Raw genomic sequence first — 21591 nt, 5'->3', positions numbered from 1 at the left:
TCCAGCATGTGTCTCCACAGTAAGCTGAATTTGAAACAGTGTGAATGCAGTTTCTAGGTGAAAGTGCTTTTTTGACGTGCCAATATCTGCCATTGAGCCCCATTGTAGATTTCTCAAATTTGAAAGCACTATATTTCTAAAACTATGAAATATTTCAAAGATTCCTTTTCAGGCAAACATGTCCACCGTAAGATGAACCTAAGTAGGTTTGAATGGGGTTTCTAGGTGTAAGTATGTAGGACTAGTAGCGTGACGACGAGTATAATAAACTGGAAGAAAAGTAACGAGTGTGTGTTCTGGTCCTGTTGATTGAGCAGAGCAGGACCTATAAACCTTGAAGGTTTATAGGTCCTTCTCAGCTCAATCAACAGGACCAGAACACACCTGGGCTGGCTGCCAGGATCACATCCATCAATGGGGAGGCTGTCTGTGTCCTGTCATGGTTTCTCCTCTGTATTATCTGATTAACATCCACGATAACACTTAAAAGCACTAAAGACACCTTTGATGCACAGCACCATTCAAATGCTCTGTACATGATCCCAAGGCCCCATTTGAAAAGTGACACCAAGAAGAACAACTTACAACCTAAAAATCACTGAGAGCTCAGTGGCACCCTTGTTAAGATGACGTCCATGTGAGCCAGAGGTTGTGAGTTCAAATCCAGCTGAGTTCCTCCTACTTTCACTCTGCAGCATGTTTTAGAGAATAACATCCAGAAGAGAACTGGAAAGAGATGGAAAGCTGAGGAGATTCTCAGAGAGCATGGTGGCACTCTGTGATAAGCTGCTGTCTATGTGAGCCACAGGTCGTGGGTTCAAGTTCAGCCCATGGTCTCGAACGGCATACTATAGCATGCCGTTTTGCATCATTTTTGAGGATTTGAAAAAAGGACGAAAATGAATCCGAGACGATGGGCTATAGCCCATGGTCATAAATGATGAAAAACGAGGATTAAAAAAAGACAAAAATCACTCCGAGACCATGGGCTATAGCCCATCGTCTGAGTGATTTTCGTCTTTTTTTCAAATCCTCAAAAATGATGAAAAACGGCATGCTATATAGTATGCCGTTTCGCAGTGATTTTCGTCTTTTTTCAAATCCTCAAAAATTATGAAAAACGGCATGCTATAGTATGCCGTCCGATATGGGCTAAAGCCCATGGTCATAAATGATGAAAAACGAGGATTTGAAAAAAAGACGAAAATGACTCCGAGACGATGGGCTATAGCCCATGGTCTCGGAGTGATTTTCGTCTATTTTTCAAATCCTCAAAAATTATGGAAAATGGCATGCTATAGTATGCCGTTCGAGACCATGGGCTATAGCCCATCGTCGGAGTGATTTTCGTCTTTTTTTCAAATCCTCAAAAATGATGAAAAACGGCATGCTATATAGTATGCCGTTTCGCAGTGATTTTCATCTTTTTTCAAATCCTCAAAAATTATGAAAAACGGCATGCTATATAGTATATGCCATCCGAGGCTGTGGGCTGAACTTGAACACCGGTTTGTGGCTCACATATAGACAGCAGCTTATCACAGAGTGCCAATACAAAGACTGTTAACTGTGAGTGGACGACCCAATAAAGCATTACACTTGTTTACAAGAGGGTCGGTCACTTTGCATCACAACGTATCTCAAAGTAAATATTGTGAGGACCCTGCGCATCGCTGATGGCCCAGATGGAGGTTCATCTGTCCATCACTCCAGCCCAGATGAGCTCAGGAAGACACAGGCCAAGCTGTGATGTCATGGTTAATTCAGGCCCTCCAGTTAAGAGTCTCAAGACTTACCACAATGTTGATTCGGATCTGCTGTAATGATTGCAATGCATTTCTTGATCTCAAAGAAAATTGGAAAATAAATGTACACCATTCCGTTCCAATATGTGCATCGTGCATTTGGAAGCAAATTAACTGATCAGATGAGCTTTTACAAAACATGAGCCCATTTTATTAGGAATTATTTTTTAATGTGAACTACAAAAACAGAAAATGACAGTATGGTTATAAGACTAGTCATCGTCACACTGCACAGGCGTGGTCTACCATGTGGATGAATTTCATTGGGCGATGATGAGAGATAGGACACACAGGCGCAATATCTTTTCTTTTTTTTTACAATATAAAACAGCAATCAATTTCATACTCAACATGGCAACCAAAACTCTCCCCTCGTCTTCACATGAAAGAAACATTCAGACAGGTCCCGTCGGCCTGCCCACCCAGTCAATCTTTATACAACACGGCGCAGAGAAGTAGAACGGAAGGGAGGGACATAGGCTGGTCTTGGAGGACAGTTGAGGGTTAGGGTTGTGATTAGTCAGTGTTTGTTCTTCTTTGATTTTTTGTGAGACCGGTGTGGCGACCTGGATTTGGAACGGGACTTCTTAGTTGATTTCTTGGGTGTCCTGGACCGCGACCTCCTGGACCGTTTGGGTGTGCGAGGTGATGAGGGAGACCTGAGCAGAACAAACATGATAAATCGAAATTACTACTACAGCCCAACCTACGCCAGATCTGTGGGTTTGATCCTGATTTTGGAGATCCTGGAGTCCACCGATTTCTAATGTTTTGACTGATATTGTCAAAACGTGCAAGAGTTTCTATCCGTTTGAAACGTGTTGTGAGCTTGTATAGATCTGACATTTTTAAATTATTCTGAAAGGTTCTGAAATTTCTTTAATTGGGACGCCAGGTACAAATCGGCTGCATAATTGCCAATGCCGATAATGTCCAAAAAGTCAAATAATGGCTCTGGTCTGGTTCTTAATTGCTACTTGGTGAGTTCAGCTAAATTTCCCCTGCTGCAAATAAAGCATAACTTGACTTCAGATTCCATGATTAACGTTGAGCATCTTACCTCTTGGAGGACTTTTTGTTGCTGGCGCGAGGGGAGTCTTTGTGGGTGGAACGAGAAGACACCACCACGTCTTTAGAGTAGGAGCGTTCAGACCTCTCGGAGCGCTCCGACTTCTCTGAGCGGGGTGAAGGCGAACGGCCTCGTCTGGTACTGGTCCGCGTTGGGCTGGGAGACCCACTGTGACGTCGTTTCCTAGCAACCAGAGGGGGACACGTGTGTCAAAATATACCAGAACAGAATAGAAATACCACATTGTCGAGAAAATCTAATAAATCCTACACATTCATGATGTCATGCCATAATTCCATGTAATAAAAAAATCACACCCGTGTGAACTGAGTGGTGTAAGGGTTTATATAGCATGATCAGCTGTGGTCTGACGTAATGTCTGACGTAATGAAATAAGGTAAGGTATTATGTAGCCTGATCAGCTCTGATCTGACGTAATGAAATCACACCCGGATGTGATTTCACAACTGGCTTTTTCTGTGCAGAGAAAATGACCATGGTTGCTACGGTCATCCAGTTCACCCGGGTGTGATTTAATTACGTCAGAAATTATTTTGAACATAGCAACCATGCTCATTTTTTTCTGCACACAAAAGCCAGTTGTAGGAGTGGTTTACACCACTCAAAAAGATATGACATGGAAGAAATAAATTAAAGATTTGTCATGCTATGTCAGAAACGTACAAAGCTATGTTTCATACTCATACAGTGTCATGGTGTCATACTATAATTACATCAGTCATGCTATGTCAGAAACATACTAAGCTAAGTTGTTGTTAAAATGGTAGTATATTAAAAAGATGTCATGGGATGACAGCGACAAGAATACACTGTTGAATTGATTTATTTATTGAAAGAAGAGAAGCATAATGCATTTCAACATGTCAAAAGTTTGTCTTCAATCAAATCGTGCACCAAGTCATTTTAACCGTTGCTGCTTTGTCTTCTTAAGAGATGGCATGGGATCTTTCAAATATCTTGATTCATCTTTTGACAAACACCCCTGTCTGGACCCCTTGTGCGGCCTCACTAATAAGTCATACTATATATCAACAAAAAAAACATACGTCATGAGAACATCATACAATTCTTTTGGCCTATTTTCTTCCCTTACAAGTTGTTCATTGCCAATTCCCCATGTGCACTGTGGTGGTCCCAGTTATAGTATGACAGGGTCTATTAAATTTCTACATTCTTTGGGTGTATTCTTCTCCCCTTTTTGTCAAAACATTTTTGTCTAACCTTTCTTTTCTGGTCGGCGTGTCCTCCTTCTCTTTCTCTTTCTTCAGCTCTTTCAGGCGGGTCTCCGTCTTCTTCTTCTCCTTTTCCTCCCTCTCTTTCTCCCGTTCAAGTTTCTCCTTCTCTTTTTCCTGGAGGGACACAGTGGAGGCCAGGGACACAGTGAAATGACAGTGAGAGGTGGATTGGTTTCCATCTACAGCAGCGGTTCTCAACCTTTGCTGGATCAGGGCCTACTTGAGACCATTTGCAGGCCCATCTGACCACTTGAGTGGTCAAATGGGTGCATGCATTTTCAGAGCATGTTTATTTTAATGATCAATTATTGTGTTCAAATGGAACTAAGACTCTAAGAGTATACTCTAAGCTCCTATTTATCTGTATCACAATGGAAACCATTTCTAGGTTTTAAAGAAAAAAACACTATGCTATCGTTTCTACATAAAACATGTTTTATTTTTAATGTCATTAACTTTAAAATCCTATGGTTCTGCCAATTATTTGGGGACCCACTTGGAACATTCTCAGTCCCCCCCCCCCCCCCCCCCCCCGGATATACAGTCATAGCATCAGGCTGAGTGGATAGTACCTTCTGTAATAGTTTTTCCCTGTAGTGTTCCACTTGTTCCTGAATGCTTTGGCCTGCCTTCTTCGGCCTCTTCCCCGACTCCAGCTCATCCTGGAACTTCATGACTTTAACCTTGGGAGAAAAAAATAAATAAACGACTTTTAAGCTTTGGAGGAAGTGTATGGAAGGTGCTTTAGGCTAGGGTTGGGATCCAGAGAAACCGGGTCCAACATCGAGAAACTGGAATATGGTAGCGTAAATGGACTTCAGGTCTGCTACACAATTACAATAGTATGTCTATGTGTTCAATTGTGGACTGGCCTTAAAGAGATCCAAGAATGGCCCACCCCATGTGTGTGCAATACGGGAGACTTGGAACAGTGCGGGACATTACCTCGATCTCTCTCAGCTTGGTGCGTTTCTCTTCGTTCATTTCAGAGTACTTGGTCTTTGTGTCCGAGTCATCTCTGATGGGGTTGAAGTAACTCTGAGGATCCTCGGAGCGCGGACTCCTGTCGTCATCATCACTCTCATCCTCATCCCTGCAGAGGATGAAATCAAGTTTATGTAAAACGATAAAACAGATTAACAGACTCACCGGGGAAACCATTCTGCCAAAGAAATATGCGATTAAACTCACTTTTTTGTTTCTTCTGGTGGCTCAAATATCTCCCATTTTGAAGTGGTCACAGCTGAATCGGCAAAGATGAAAATGAGCACCACAAGAAACATGCAATAGATGGCAACAATGTATACATAATGGAATTCAAATTGTTATGGCATACAGGCCCATCTTCATATCGAAAGGATATTTGCTAAGGTCTCACCTTGAGCTTCCAACTCAGCCTCATCCACTGCCTCCCACTTAGAGGGTGCTACTTTAAAGGCTGCCTCTTTGGAGTGGTCCACTGTAAGAAAGATGTACATTATTAAAGTCCATTCACTACAGTCAGCCATATATGACCACATATTATGGGTTTAAGCAACTACTAAGGCTATGTGGACTTTGAGCCCTTTTCAGGTCGTTTCCTACAAAGTTCAGAAAACAGAAAAACACTTTGATCTCTTTCATTTATGCATGCGCACAGATTTCTGCACAGTTGGTAATCAGTTGTCCTTGCTGAAATCTGTTGCATAAACAGCTGTGAATACAACGTACTACCAAGACAAGAATACTGTAGCAAAGGAGACCAAGACAAGAATACTGTAGCAAAGGAGATGGTGAACATTAAAATACATTTCTCCACAATATTGGATATTTAGCTCGAGTTTGGGTCACATCAGTATTTTTGAAAAGGCCGTTTTCCCTGTGCGAATCACAGCACGAGTGAGATCAGCGTTTTAAAATGTATCCATTTTCAAGTGTGTTTGGGAAAATATGTGTTTTTGTTGGTCAAAGACAACATCTTAGAGATAGATCAAAGACCAAAATAGAGCCCAAATGTGGCGTTTCAAATGTATTTGCATGTCTCAGGAGTCATGAGTTTATACAGCTTGGTCTCAGCACCACTTACAAGGTACTCCATCTATGTCCTCCTCCATGGGCTTGATAGGGACGCCATCTAGATCGTCCAGTGGGGCTCCATCCATGGGGGCACCATCCATGATCGCCGCATCTATGGGTATCCCATCTACATCCTCCAGTGGAGCCCCGTCTACAAACTCCCCAATGGGGGCTCCATCAATGTCCTCTGTTGGCTCAGTCTAAAAAAACAACAACATAGCACACAAATTATGATGTACTGCAAGTGACTGCAGTCTTTCAAAGCCCAATAAGTGTACAAAGGTGAGGTAGGTTAAGGCTACTGACCTCCACTAGTACAATGGGAAGGGGCAGGGGCTCTTTTTCTGCTGCGAGGTTGACCAGACCCAGGAAGATGTTCTGCAGTTTGATGAGGAAGGGATCTGGGTAAACAGCCCAGTCTTCCCACGCCCGGAAACACGCCATTACCCGTTGCTGCCATGCAGAGGAAGACAACACCACAGCAATTTTCAGAAACAAGGAATGACATGTCAATTGTGTTTATATTTGTTTTTATGATCAGTATTTGAAGAATATCTGGTAGGAGTGCAACAGTCGACTTAAAAAAGATTATAAAAAATAGCCAAAATATCTACAAGCTTGCAACGCTATTTTATGCTATTTTAGCAACTGTTGTGAGACACTGTTAGTCTAAACTAAGTATGCACCCCGTTGTACCTCAACATAAAATAGGGTTTAAGTCAAGTTGTTAATCAAACTATAAAAAGAAACCAGTTGATAATTCATAGTTGCAGCCCTAGTATCTGGTACCTTGAAGTTCTCAGACTGGAGGTGACCCTGTATCGATTTGTACGTTGAATTGAGGTCCGCAAATATCTGACAGAGCTTGGCCTCGAAACTGTAGAGGGTATAGGTAAAAGAGTTTACATTTGAGGTAATTAGATAATAGTACAATACGTGTGTCTTTGTCTTGCACACTGTTTCCTACATTTTTCATAACTTACAATTTTCTGTAGTAAGATGCATTGGCTACTTTGGCAGAAGAGTTATACAACACATCTGAAACCAGATATAACCGTGCAATCTGAAAAAGAGGAAGAGGGGGGAAATGTTATTCAGCTTGGTTTAAATGCTGTAAATATATATACACAAATAATTAATGTAATAAATCTTTATCAACCCATGGCAGATAACACACTAAAGGTTGAATGTCTTGCCTTTTTTGGGAGGGGGGTTTTAAGAATGGAAAGGGACTCCGTAATGCACTCCACTATCTCCTCTGCGGCTTCGGCATGAGTGAGACAAAACAGCATGGCCTCTGCGATGTCCCCCTTCCTGGGGGTCAGAGCCCGCAGCATCTCCTCTAGTTTATCACGCTCGCTGCATGGATGAGAGAGGGAGGTCAAGCAACAGCAGCACCAAATGACAGTGAAGAGGAAAAAACTAAACAAAGGATAGTTTAGATCAGTGGTTCCCAAACTTCTCAGACCCAAAAGAGAGATTAGACGTTTGCCCGAGACCCAAACTAGTCACAATAGCAGATCTACAAGCGCACAAGTCTATTCGTGTTGCGAGCTTGATTTAAGATTTGTTTGTTTGTTTTAACACTTATTTTGTTTAATATTTATATATTTTTGAAATGTAGGTAAAAGAAATGGGATTTTTTACTCCAGTCGTGACCCATACAAATGGGTCTAGACATACATCCCTATAGAATTATTATTATTATTTTTTTAAATATCGATATTTTTGAAATATTTATATATTTTTAAATGTAGGTAAAATAAAAGGGATTTTTACTCCAGTTGGGTCCCGCCCCCACTGTTTGGGAAACCGTGGTCTAGACATACAAATCATCCCTATTGCATTCTACACAGCTACACCAGCAGCTACACAAGTATTTGACAATAATAATAATAAAGGACTGTACTCTTCTTTTAAGGAGCCTTTCTTGGTAGAATCCTCCTCTTCGTCTTCTACTCCTCCTTCCTCTCCATCGTCGTAAGGACCATGGAGGTATGGGTTCAGAGGGGGAGGGCGCCAGAAAGACCCGTTCTTAAACATCCGGAAGTCCTCTGTGCGCCATTTGGTTGGAGCTTCTCCCTGTACACGTTGAGACACATGAGGGATAATTAGTCTACCAGACCAAATCGATGCATGCAACAATACAACTATCCGTTTCTAACTTGGTATGAACGTTTGCCCGAATGTACACAGGAACATTTTTAACAGATATCACACCTGTAATATGGAGTACAGCTTCCACCGATAGTACACATGTGCTGGACTCTGGTTTTCAAATAGAAACCTGGAATATAAAAAGACTCATCAATACCTTGCAAAACCAAAAATGACATAACCTGTATTAGTTCTGCGTTCACAGTTCACACTAGCAGATACAAACGCTTGTTGACAGCTCGTTGTCATCAAGCGTACGTATGTGTGTTGGCGCGACGAGCAAGAAAAATAGAAAATATAAGGAACTAAACGTTGTTTTTCACTCATTACAACTTGCAAGCCAGAATTTTGAGGAAGGAGAGACAATGTGAATGGAAATGGGTAAAAATAAAATATGATTGATGCTTCACTCTATCTTTGGAGCGCTGGAAAAAGGTGAAGCCAGATCAACTTTATTTTGAAGCTTTTGAAGTGTCTGTGTCAGTTAATATCCTCATGTTGCTGGCTTCCATTGAAAATGGCTTGTAGCCTGTCGCTTTGTAGCTGCCAGTGAGATAACAGCATAATAAAGAAACATGAGCTGCAGTGTTACACTCACCTGTACATGGGGTTGTTGATTTCTCTGTTCATAATCATAGCTTCAAACATTGGGCCCTCACGCACCACAAACTCGATCATTCGGTGGATGAGAGAGAGCAAATTCCTATAAGAAAAACACAGTTAAGCAAACGGATTCAGAGTAGCCGGACTCGACTCATAACCAAAACCTTTGTTAACCTTGACTATGCCTCTGGGCCTATTAAAGCTTCACACAGAGAACATAAAAAGGTACAGAATACAAATAAAATCTTTTCATTATGATATATTATTTTGCAATGCTAGAACTTAAAAACTGGATTCTTAAGAATAGAAAAGATATATTAATTATAAAATGTAGTCCAACTAATTTATTGTCAATTCCTCTGCCCTGCCTGGACCCCTTTCCTAGGCATCTACCTCCTAAGATGCATTTACACAGAATGGGGACAGTGAAGCTGAACAAGATGGGGGAGAATATGAGGGACATTGCTGAGAGATTGTATTTACAGACTACGTCCACAAATACAGTACCTTTTCAATGCCCACTCTCCATTCCTGACTAATGTGAAGTGAAGAACCCAAGCAGTATAGGATTGTTGGCCTAAATAGGCTAAACAGGACATCATCTGGTGGATTTGGTAAACAGGTTAATTTGCACTGAAGACGGTGCAAATGGTATGACTACAGCTCCGCAGAGACTTTGACAGGTCTGGGAAGAACTAACGGTATGGTGCGAGTTGGACAGAATTAGCCTAAAGTGGCCAACAAAACAAGGATGTCTTTCATTTGACAACAAAGATCACATTTACTTGTATTGGAGCCGACCGTACCAATGCAATGGCGGTGTAAAATTCTGTATACTTTCCCAATCCATCCCATGTTGCTTTTCAGGTCCCTCGCTGCTGCAGACAGTTCAACGTGTGCTGCTCACCAAGGCCAATGTCAAAGGTCATAGACTAAATAATGGGCGGTTTTGGGATTTGTGGCCAGGGGCCAGGTTTACTGAGCCCCCGATGAAGTGACAGAGGCCAAGGGGGCGGACAGTCTGAATGAGCAATAGTCAGAGCAGCATCTCATATATATATGGATTCAGAACAACTAGGCTATGAATGTGTGATGCCACCATGTACGTAGCTGTTAAAACTATGACAGAAGTATGAGTTTTGGACATATGGAGGGGTAATTGTGATTTAAAAAACATAACCACTACATTGACATTCAACTATGCTGATATCTAAAGGACCACTTCGCCACTTTTCAACCTATCTTCATATAATAGGTCCTCACTAATAATCATGATAAAATGGCACGATTTCTTTCTGTGTCTCATAAGAGGGCTATGGGCAGTTTAGAAACCGTCCTCCAGTGACATCATCATTAGGCAGATTTTTTTTTAAACAAGATTTTTTTTACAAAAAAGTTTAGATTTTCATTATCGTGAGAACGATGGCTTCCATTTTCGCATTGGAACTTTTCAGGACTAGAAAGCCTGCAGTTTCTATTAGCTTGTATTCCCCATCGATGGAGGACGGTTTCTGAACTGCCCACAGCCCTCCTATGAGACATAGACAGTAGAAAAACATTGCACCATTTTTTCATGATTATTAGTGAGGACCTATTATATGAAGATAGGTTGAAAAGTGGTAACAAAGTATAATTATGAGCTGAATTAGTAGGGCTGTCAAAATTGCCCAAAAATGACATCTGAATATTCCTTTTATTTTATTTTTTATAATTTTTATCCCACGATTTTGTAACCCATTTTTCACCCCTGTGTCAATTATCTAATGTGATCCTGGGCTCTACACACCCTCCGCCAACCTAGTCCCCATATATGGGGGACATGGGGAGAGCAACGGACTTGAACTCATGCTTCCTTCATGCCCAAGTTGCTCCTTTACAGCTGACTGGGGGGAGTTTCCCTGGTTGGACGTAGCGCGTGGAAGGAACACGTTATTCCAACCAGTTCTTTTCCCCTCCATCAGGCGCCCCGGCTGGCCAGGGGGAGGCAGTTTAGAGACCAGGATTACTGCATGTTTTTTGTGAGGGTACCTACCCTAGGGGACACGGGGAGAACATGCAAACTCCACACAGAAAGGCCCTTTCGCCAACCCCGCCTCGGGTATGGGCACTGATGACACGGAGGAGGAAACACGCCGCCAGCACCCACAGCGCCCCGAGCGGGAATCGAACCCAGGACCTTCTAGCTGTGAGGCGACAGCACTACCAACTGTGCCACCGTGCCCCCTGGATATTCCTTTTAAAAGCATAGGTTCAAAACTTCTCAAATATGTATATTTGTGCATTTGACCACAAGAGGTTAAACCAATATAGAGAGACATAACCACTTAAAAAAGTAGGTATATTTATCCAAACTTGTATTTTAACGGATCCGACATAGCTAGATATTGCCAACTAAACAAATTAAAAAACTAATTTAAAGAGAATGCGTTCTCTCTGATTCACAATGTTATATAACAATGTAATTCGATAATTATATAATATTCATACAGGTTTAAATAAAAGCGGAAATTAATTAAAGTAGGCCTACAGTACATGTATATACAATGAAATGTATGCAAGAATTATCTAAATTATTGACCAAAAGCCAACGCATTTGTCTTTTTTGACTGCTCAGTGTTCAAATTGCACTCGCTGAGGCCGACTTGGGTTGTGCCATCATCACACCGATTGCTCGTTTCAGGTTGACCTACATTTTCATTTTTAATCAATGAAAGTGATGTAATTCCTGTCCATGCATATAGTGGACCGGCCTTAACCTGTCACAGCCGTACATCACTGTGACAAAGTCACAAAGCAGACAGACAGTGGTGCTTTCTTTGTTTTACAATTAACATACATTTTCGAATCTGTTTATTTAAAAAGTATATACATACGTTTTTTTTCCTATTTGTTGACAGCCCTAATATATAGACAAAATTTGACATAATACAGGATGTTGTGTTAAATCGGCACTAAGTAAATTTTTAACAACTATATAGCATTTCAAGTTTAATCAATAACAATCATCCTTCCATAAATATATACTCAGGGGGGTCCCTGCTAGGGGCTTGACTAAAATACTATGTAATAGGGGAGAGCAGTGTTACATTTTTCACAATATTTTGATAGTTAGTCTTAGTCTTTTGAATAACACACCATTTAGTCTTAGTCCTATTTAGTCTTCTGAAAAACCGTAATCGACTTAGTCTTTAGTCTTAGTCAACTAAATTAACACTGGGGGAGAGTCGGCCCGAGTCGGGAGACAAAAAGTTTCACCCTGGCATTTGCAAAGGCAAGCGAAGACTGGCCAATCACAGCACGTCATCGCCGGACACACTCTTGTGTAATGAAGTCAAAGACGTCGGCTGCCATGTTATTTCTGTCCAAAGTGGCCACTGATACCCCAAACTACATAGTGCTGCTTTAACTGTGGGTGTATTCCTAACCAGACATGTGTACACTTGCTCAACTATTGCTCACCCATACAGAACAGCCCCCTGTAGCATGCAGTGATCAAACTGATCAAACTTTTTGCTTTGTTATGGGTTTTTGTTTTTCTAAAATTTTACACCAATTAAAACAAAAGAAAAACATGTACCTTTCTGTTGGGATAACCACTTTGACTATGGCTTGCGACAGAGTCTGTATATGAAGTCACATCAGATAATAAACATAGAATATGTGAGTATTGTTAAAAGGCAACAGGTGAAAAATATAAAAATGCATTGAAAACTGCAAACAACTTTCCTTTACTGCTGTCAGTTTTATAAAATGGTCAATACATCCTTCTCTCAAAACTCTAAACATTTGAAATACCCTAACCCTAGAATGGCTAATGTATACCATACATTGCATGTATTCCATACACAGCCATAGAAAACTGCAATTTCTTGAGGATTCACCCCATTCTAATTTGTCACGGACTGTGTAACCCAATAGTTACAGTAATTGCTGCTACTCGTGGTCAGATCTTTTCCAAGCTCAACACTTTTTCCCATTCACACATTCACTTCCTTCTTATGAGCGCATACGTAAATCACAAATGACCAGGTGAATTGCGCTTAGTGCGGGTCTATATTGCCATCGAATACAGAGAATGTGGTCTGTGTAAACTTGTGGAAAAGTGGAGGCTTTTTTTCTTTTCTTTTACAAAATGTATGTTTCCAAAGGATGTTATAGTGTATTGCAAGAGCTGACCACCAGTCACAGGAATTAATTTGAATTAATAAAGCAGTTGGAACTAAGTGTCCTATGAATAAAGCAGTTCTATGCAAGTGTTCTATGGCTGTGTATGGAATACCTGCAATGTATGGAATATCAGCCATTCCAAGGCCACAACAGCCTATATTACACACACTTACCATCGATGAACTAAGCATACACACCTCTCTGTTGCACTAAGCAATCCCCATACATTTACAGTAATCCACTCAGCCCACCCTTTTGAGTAAAAGTGCACATCTACTATAGTTCAGTCAACAGCATACAAAGCCAATACTCACAGAATCTAAGAGCTAGAAACCTCGCCTTATAAAGACCTAACAGCTTACCATCAACTTGAACACTGACTCAACCCATAACAAATAATGCTAGGCTGTCGTGCCTAGTTACCTTGTCAAACTCCTCCTTGTTTTTGGGCGGAGGGAGAAGGGCCGCGTTGGGGTTCTTCAGCCTCTCGCGTGGCTGTGCGTTGAAGGGCAGCCCAGAGGGAGGTGGCGGGAGCGTGTGCTCCATCATGGCAGGAGGGATGTAGATTGGGTGCGGTGGGATGGGCACGCCTTTTCCCCATCCGAGCTTCATTTCAAAGTTCATAATCATCTTTCCTGTAGTTAGTAGGGAAGGAGGAACACATTAATTAAATTTAATTGGAGCGATTCAACAACAAATGGAGTCAGTAAAAACTTGTTTTTATTAATAGAAGAGGGAAGAGAGCAGCTTGGTACCATTTAGATTCTTGAGTGCTCGCTCAGCATCCCTCCTGTTCATGAAGGCCACAAAGCCACAGTTCCTCTCCCGGGCCCTCTCCTCATCAGTCCTGGGCCACATGATCTTCACACTGGCCAGGGGGCCATAGCGGCCGAACTCTTGACACAACATCTCCTCATTCATCTACCAAACAACACAGACACAAAGATGTGTTGCACATGGAGGATTTTAGGAGGGAAGCGTTGTTTGATTGTTCACAAAATCCATGCAGTGTTTTTGTTTTTATGGTTCGGTAGAATGCGCATTGAAGACATCCAATTAGGATCTTTCCTGATGAATGCATCGTTAGTTACCTGTGAACCTCTATTATTTATTATCATACTATCATACTATAATCATACTATAATTCCCTCAATGTCTGAATATCTGTCTGTCTGTCTGTCTGTCTGTCTGTCTGTCTGTCTGTCTGACTGAAACACTGCCTATCTCCTCACTGGCTGCACCAAACACTCCAACTTTTCACACAGGCATTGACCATAATATTACGGAGGTCTTAATGAAGCCCTTTTTTCACTTTAACAAATTGATTAATAATTAAGTTATTAGTGCATTAAAATTACCCATCCACTTACATGGGAAAATGCGAAAACTCACATCAAGTATGTTTCTCTCAGAAACCGTCGGAGCTACAGTTACAACACTTTGAGGGGAGGTTCATAACAATTACATCAGTCGGCCTCATGGTGGCGCTATAACAGCACACTTTACATTTCACCTTATAACTCTTGAACCGTAGGTTGTAAAATCAGAATTTCACTTTCCCTGGACTCCTTGGGTGATGACGCATCTTCCCATATAGGCCACGCCCATTTGCATCAGGATAGATACTCAGGATAGACAGGACAATTCCCTCCCAATCAGTAATGTGATCTATTACATCGCATTAATTACCCACTGTACATAATTTGGTGTTCATATATTCAGAATGGGTAAGGTCTAGTTATTATTAATTCAAGGACAGTAAATAAACTTCGACTCTACAATTAGCCCTTCGCTAAGTCCCTCCCCAACCCGTCCTTGTCCAATAGGCACGTTAGCAGCGAGGAGACAGGGCAAGCTGTCCTTCTCACCCTTTGAGATGCATGACATGGACAAATGTGCATGACATAATTTAAATAGGGCCAAACAGTATCCAACATCAACTTTAAGGACCGCCCGACAGGAATTTTCATGTTGCACGGTAAGACAACGGTCACTAGTATTATTGCAATCACCTGGGTGGGTCAGTCATGTAACTTCCCTGACGTTAAGCTGTGTATGTGTTCAACAACACAGCCATGCAAAATAACATTGACTGCTATAAGGTGACGAAAGCTTGTCTTGCATAGCAACGGTTGCTAAACTATTTGGATTGGCATTGGACAATCGCTTTTTGGGGTGGGGTGTAGCGAAGGGCTAATTGTATCCATCAAAACTAGTGCTTCCTGGTTTCCTTTATTGTGCATTATGAAACCCAAATTCACCTGTGGGTTGATGTTTCCTAGATACAGGTTAGTGGTTGACGGGTCGCCGACATCATGGGAACCTGGTGCGGAGTCATCCAGAACTGCAGAGACAGAAAAGAGAGCGTGCTTTTCTTAAAGCTGTCTGATGGAACAATACACTTGACAAGCCTTGGCAAGATGAAGATATTCAAAGCCACCATATTAATTCAAAATTACCACTGGACGGACGGTTTCTTCTTGAAGAACCATCCGCTAAAAAAAGCAGAAAAGCAGTATAAATTTTGTTTCCGGGGGCAATCGAAAGCGCGGCGGGAAGGGGGCAAAGCAGCATAGCAGGTGGAGGACAGTAATGCTGCATTCACATGGAATCAGGCAGACGGCAAACCCTGCTGGGCAGCACGGAACGGTAAAAAGATTAAATATTTTAACATTGATGCCGCCTGTCGTGATTGTCGCCGGTTCTGGCTGCCGTGCCATCCTGTTCCGTTTACCATCCTGCTCCCGTCCACTAAAATGATTTCCGGTTTGCCGTCTACCGCTTGCCTGATCCCATGTGAATGCAGCTTCAGTCCCGACTAGAACATGGTTTGTTCATGCAGTGTGAAAACTTACACGAGCGTCGCCCATCCACGCCAGACAGAGGTTCAAAGCGACTGACGCGGCCTTTCAGCTTGTGTCTTTCATCCCTTTCTTCCTGTATTCTGTAAGACAGCAAACATGTATATAAACGGGTAAAATATAAATAAACAATAATGCATGACAGGGAGTGCTATGTGAAAGATTGACAATGGTGTGCTGTGGTCATAGATCAGCACACCCGTGCTAATATTAGATTGTATAGCATGACCATGAGCGTATGATTTCCTTTATACCACAGTTTTATTATTAATATTCATGTCAGATTATAAGTGAGAGAGGAAGAAAAAAAATACTTTTTAGGAACTGCTGGCAGTGGCCATTGCCAAATTACAGTTAAGATAAATAAGGTGGGTGGGTGCCTTTGGAGTGCTAAACTGGTTGATATTTGCACTCAACAAAATGCCAACCAATTACACAATAACTATATAATGGTATAATTTGCATTTATATACAACCTAGTGTAGAAAACAGCAAACCAAAAGATGGACGTGACAATGCTTACTGTTTAAGTTCTTCTTTGAAAAGCTCCAGGTTGCTCTTCTTTTTCTCCTTTTCTGTGGCTTTTTTCGGTGTCTGAAAGATGGACATAGGAGCCAGCATGAGCGATGAGAAATTCACTCGTTCACCGATTTAGCAGCAAGAAATAAATGGTAAATGGTGCATTTATATAGCGCCTTTATCCAAGGCGCTTTACATAGATTGTGCATTACATTCACCCATTCATACACACATTCATACACTGATGGCGGCAGAAACCATGCAAGGCACCAACCAGCACATCAGGAGCAATTGGGGGTTCAGTGTCTTGCTCAAGGACACTTCGACACTAACTCTGGGGGAGCCCGGGTTCGAAGTTTCGAACTAGCAACCTTGCGGTTGCCATCCAGCCACTCTACCCCTGAGCCACCGCCGCCGCCAAGAAATGAGTACTGACAGCAAGTTCTGATTTTACATACATGTCTTTTATCCAATTGTAAAAACTGGGGTGGGGTTTCCAGTGGCAAAAAACTTTGTTGTTGTTGTTGCTGTTCTTGCTGTTGTTTGTTTGTTTGGGCTTCAAATCGTGACTTGGGCTTGTAAAGCTTTCCTTTCTTCTCATCAGCTGCAGCTTCCTCTGTAAGCAAACACAGATTAACTTCAAGGTCAAATCTTTGTTGTACAAAATGGAAATTTGTTTTTTACCAAAATACATACATGGTTGCAAGAGACAAAACATGCAGAAAATACATAAAATTGCTACACAAATTGTCATGCAAAAGTATCAGCTCAGCTCTATAAGCTTACAACTCATCATTGTGAGCGATATGTCTTCCATTTTCCGTGTACTTCTAAAATGATTACGGCTCCATGTGCTTAATAAATATTTAGCCAATTAACATATTAACAGTTTGTGACTACATAATAACTATATTGGCTCAATTGGACCATAGGTTGTTTTTTCCATTACGAAAGCGACAATGTTTACAGTATAGAAAATATATACAATTATATAATCAATCCCATTATCATTCCTTATTACATGGCTTGGTTGAATGCTTGATTCTGATTGGTCAATCGCTTAATTCAGCGGTGAGTTATCGCATAATGACCGCTCCGCTGTATAACAGACCTCTGCCTAATCAAACCCTCTGAGCACCAGCTGCGCCCCGCTTGATTTACTGCTGTTTCCAACATGACAGCCATGTAAACACACACACACACTAGTGACACACAATGTCATTTACAGCTAAACATTGCTCTCAAAAATTGCAAACATTTGAGCGAGAAATAGACGAAGCAGGACCCGAAAATGGATTCGATTTGATCAACTCACTTCCTTGTTTTCCGACAGTGCTGCAGCCCTGCAGCTGGCAAGATGCAGCCAGCGCGAACTTATGGAATACTTTTTTTGTTGTGTTTTGGGTCAATGTATTAATTTATGTTAGGTAGCCATGTAATAAGCGGGATAATATCTGGCTAGGTGGTCATTGTCGAGATATAATTCACCTTCAGGGAGTTAAACTCCCTGTCGGTGAATTATCTCCCGACAATGACCACCTAGCCAGATATTATCCCTTACTTAACTATAACACAAAGCTAACATTTTGCGTTGTAAGATGATGCTAAGATTGTGCTTCATGACTGTATGGTACACATGATTATTCCCCACATGGAAACTATGTGTCGTCACCTAAATATCAGAAGCCCTTTTACCTTTTGATGCATTTGCAATACCACCGCGGACAAAGGCCTTGACTTTGCCATCCGTTCCTCCCTCAAAGGCAGCAAGAAACTCTTCATAAATCTCTGCCGCTGCACGCTCATCCTCCTGCACACAGACACCAATATCAAAACCTCTGACAGGCAAGTGATGTGTTTGAACAATGGGATGCATTTTGAACCACTTAACTCTTAGCCTGCCGCCATTAATTAATCCCTCGATTGCGTATTGCCATGGTTTAATCACGCGTGACACTTACTTTGAAGAGCCAAATATCCGTAATCGCATTTTACTATGAAACCATTCCGTGTGTGTTGACGAAGCTGGTGCTCGTTCTCTCGGTCGGTGGTGGAAAAAGTGGACCGCGAGTATCACAGCGCCTGCTACAGGCCGTTGAAAACGCTTGTCTGGGACAAAGCGTCCTCTGCAATGTCGCTTCTGTGAGATAAAGCCGTCTGAAAACAGAGCCGGCAATGTTAGTGGATGCGCGCGCATTTTCAAAATGGCCGCGCCCATTGTGTCAGAAGCATAACAAAGCTAACTGACGGTAGATTTCGATACGATCGTATTAAAACATGCATTAATGAATACATCGCTGTTAAAACGGCTTTTCCGTTTGTGGCAGGCTACAAGATTCTACGTTTTAAAATTCCTATGTTCCTGGCGGGTAAACGATTAAAACCTCTAGACTTTGTGAACTGGAGTGGGTTGGGTCTGTACTTTAACTTCTAAAGGAAATATTATGCTGTGATACTATGTGAGCTTGTAGATCTGCAATTTCTGGCTTATGTTCCCGCCAGAATATGGATACTGGGGTTCAAGAGGATAACCACTTGAAACCCAGCATCCGTAGGGTAGATGGACAAAAGTGGTCCAAGTACTAGGTCCAAGTAATAGGTGGGGTACAACTAATTTTGTTAAGGTTAAAGCACTATATTCTGACAGTAATCATTACTATATAAAGTGATCAATAACAGATTAATATTACAGAAAATACATTTGCAGGTGGGTGTGTCTGCTTGAATATATATCTCTTTAGTCCTATTCTATATTTTATAGATTATGTTTACATTTTCTTTCTGTACTCTAACATGACTTACCTTTTTCTTAATCTCGTCCTGTTCCTTTTTACTCAGGGTTCTCTTCGCAACTGACATTTTTCCAATGCTGAAGGACTTGAGCTTGCTCTCCAGCAGCGCCTGAATTCATGTAAACACACCATGATTTGATTGATTGAAATATTTATTAACAGTTTGCAGAATTACAGTACAATTCAAGCACAGCTCAATACAAAGACTGTTAACTGTGAGTGGACGACCCAATAAAGCATTACACTTGTTTACAAGAGGGTCCACCTTGTTCAATTCATCAAAAAATTGAACAAGATGCTGACTGTTAATACAGATGATAGCCCGGCAGACAGGTATTCATGTAAATAAACACAGCATGACTGCAGTTAATGCAGACACTACTGACAGCGGCCTAGCCATTAGCCAACTGCTGCTGTGCTGCTTGGCGGTCAATGGCATTGTGGACACGGCGGCGCTGCAGTTATCATTCACAAAAACAACCAATTGTCACGTTTTAAATCCCAAACAAAAATGCTCACTAACGTCACAATACATCTACTATCTACAAAGCTACACGTTCCCAGTAGGCTATGTGGGAAGTGTTGACTTTTTCTACTTGGGTTAATAACCATGCAGTGGATTTGGACATGGCCTGACTGCTACAGCGAGCGTTAGCTTAGCTTAACATAGCTAGTGTGGCTAAATGTTAGCGGCTAACATCGGTGGTTTTCTACTGTTAACTCTAGTCTGAGAGCTACAAAGGTGGAGATTGTCGCGATGAACAGAGCTCAGCGCCGCTAATGTTCACTCTATAACGTCAGATAAGTAGAAGGCATTATACATGTGGAAGATTAATTCACCTTAGCGCTAGCTTTCTGAGAGCCAGCAGACGTTCGGTCCGCCATCTTTTGTTTTACTGAAATAAAAATCGATCACCGATAAGAAGAGAAGAACTGGACGCCCACTAGTCAAGCAAATCAAAGGCTGAATCATCGAACTTTACAGTAGGGCAAATTGGTTTTCTTTGGTTAAAATAATCTGCTATTCGGATAGTACTCATTACGATGTGTTTGTTCAGTAACAGGTTTGTCCCTATATACTCTAGTCTAAGGTGTCTCCCTGTCTCTCCAGCTCATTTTTATTATTAAACAAAATCAATTTTCAGGTCACCACGGGATACTCATTTTATCCAATCTTCAGGATAGAGAACTATTAAATGTAGATTAAAGAAGTGAGTGGAAATGGATTTGGAATGAGCAGACAGAATTGGAACTGGAACACTGTCAAAACAAAGGAAGCTGATAAATGGGTAAGCCAAGCCTACTTTCTGTTTATCAAAGAGCTGAAGAGACAGGGAGACTTTACTGAACAAATTATTACTTCAGAATATAGTGCTTTAACCTAAAAAGAAAGGAAAACACACATTGATGACATACTATTACTTGATTTTTTTATTTATTTTTTAAGCCACCTAGGGATAAATGAAACAACGCCTTCTCCAGATAGACAGACTGCCCATAATAGCTGAGACAGAACAGTATTTTAATAGCCAGCTTTTTTGCATTTGTCTTTTGCAATCCACCCAATTGCAGACCCCTGAGCACAAGTTTATGGACATGGCCCAGACTTCCAAATACAAGGACAGTTATATCCCAAGGCCATAATACGTTCCACCAGAAGCTGATATTTCATAAGTTTGGATGTAAAACAAGTGTCCATATACAAATCAAATGGGCAGCCTATTTCAAATATAGTGACAGTTTTTCTAATTTCATTGATGAACACAATATCTGGGGTATTTGGACACACACACACACACACACACACACACACACACACACACACACACACACACACACACACACACACACACACACACACACACACACACACACACACACACACCTTTAAATTAAATGTATAACTCAACACAGTGCATAACCTGCACACTCTGTACATAACCCAAACGGTACATGGACTAGTAATAAAAATGGTATATTTATGTAGGACTTTTATCCAAAGCGCTTTATAGATTGTGCAATACATCTATCCATCCACACACACACACACACACACACACACACACACGCGCGCGCGCACGCACACGCACACGCACACGCACACGCACACGCACACGCACACACACGCACACACATGGCAGAGGAAACCATGCAAGGCACCAACCTGTGTCTCACCCAAGGACACTTCAACACTAACTCTGGGGGAGCCCAGGATCGAACTGCATGGGAACCTAGTGGTCCCATATCCGGCCACTCTACCCCTGACCAGTGCCGCACATAGCCTACTAATAATACCTTTGATAGCCT

General features: G+C 41.5%; 1 protein-coding gene across 2 annotated transcripts; it reads right to left on the bottom strand.

The window, feature by feature from the left end:
* Positions 1-1930: 1930 nt before the first annotated feature.
* u2surp (U2 snRNP-associated SURP domain containing) lies at positions 1931-20231 on the bottom strand. Of its 2 annotated transcripts, XM_079489707.1 has the most exons (26): positions 20125-20231; positions 19295-19393; positions 18188-18302; positions 16951-17108; positions 16497-16567; positions 15968-16056; positions 15572-15607; positions 15374-15456; positions 13868-14033; positions 13536-13747; positions 12523-12566; positions 8941-9045; positions 8406-8472; positions 8095-8267; positions 7382-7544; positions 7169-7248; positions 6975-7062; positions 6492-6638; positions 6196-6385; positions 5509-5589; positions 5322-5373; positions 5076-5223; positions 4703-4813; positions 4117-4244; positions 2866-3057; positions 1931-2464 (listed from the first exon to the last, which is right to left on the bottom strand). In XM_079489707.1, the coding sequence occupies exons 1-26, from the start codon at positions 20167-20169 to the stop codon at positions 2326-2328; spliced, it is 2982 nt and encodes a 993-aa protein (XP_079345833.1). In that variant the 5' UTR covers positions 20170-20231; the 3' UTR covers positions 1931-2325. The 2 variants fall into 2 exon arrangements, with proteins under 2 accessions (XP_079345833.1, XP_079345834.1); XM_079489708.1 differs by lacking the exon at positions 15572-15607.
* Between the last annotated feature and the right edge of the window lie 1360 nt (positions 20232-21591).

The sequence above is a fragment of the Electrona antarctica genome, assembly GCF_951216825.1.
Source record: "Electrona antarctica genome assembly, chromosome: 20".
NCBI lineage: Eukaryota > Metazoa > Chordata > Actinopteri > Myctophiformes > Myctophidae > Electrona > Electrona antarctica.
This window is presented reverse-complemented; position numbering and strand designations above follow the sequence as displayed.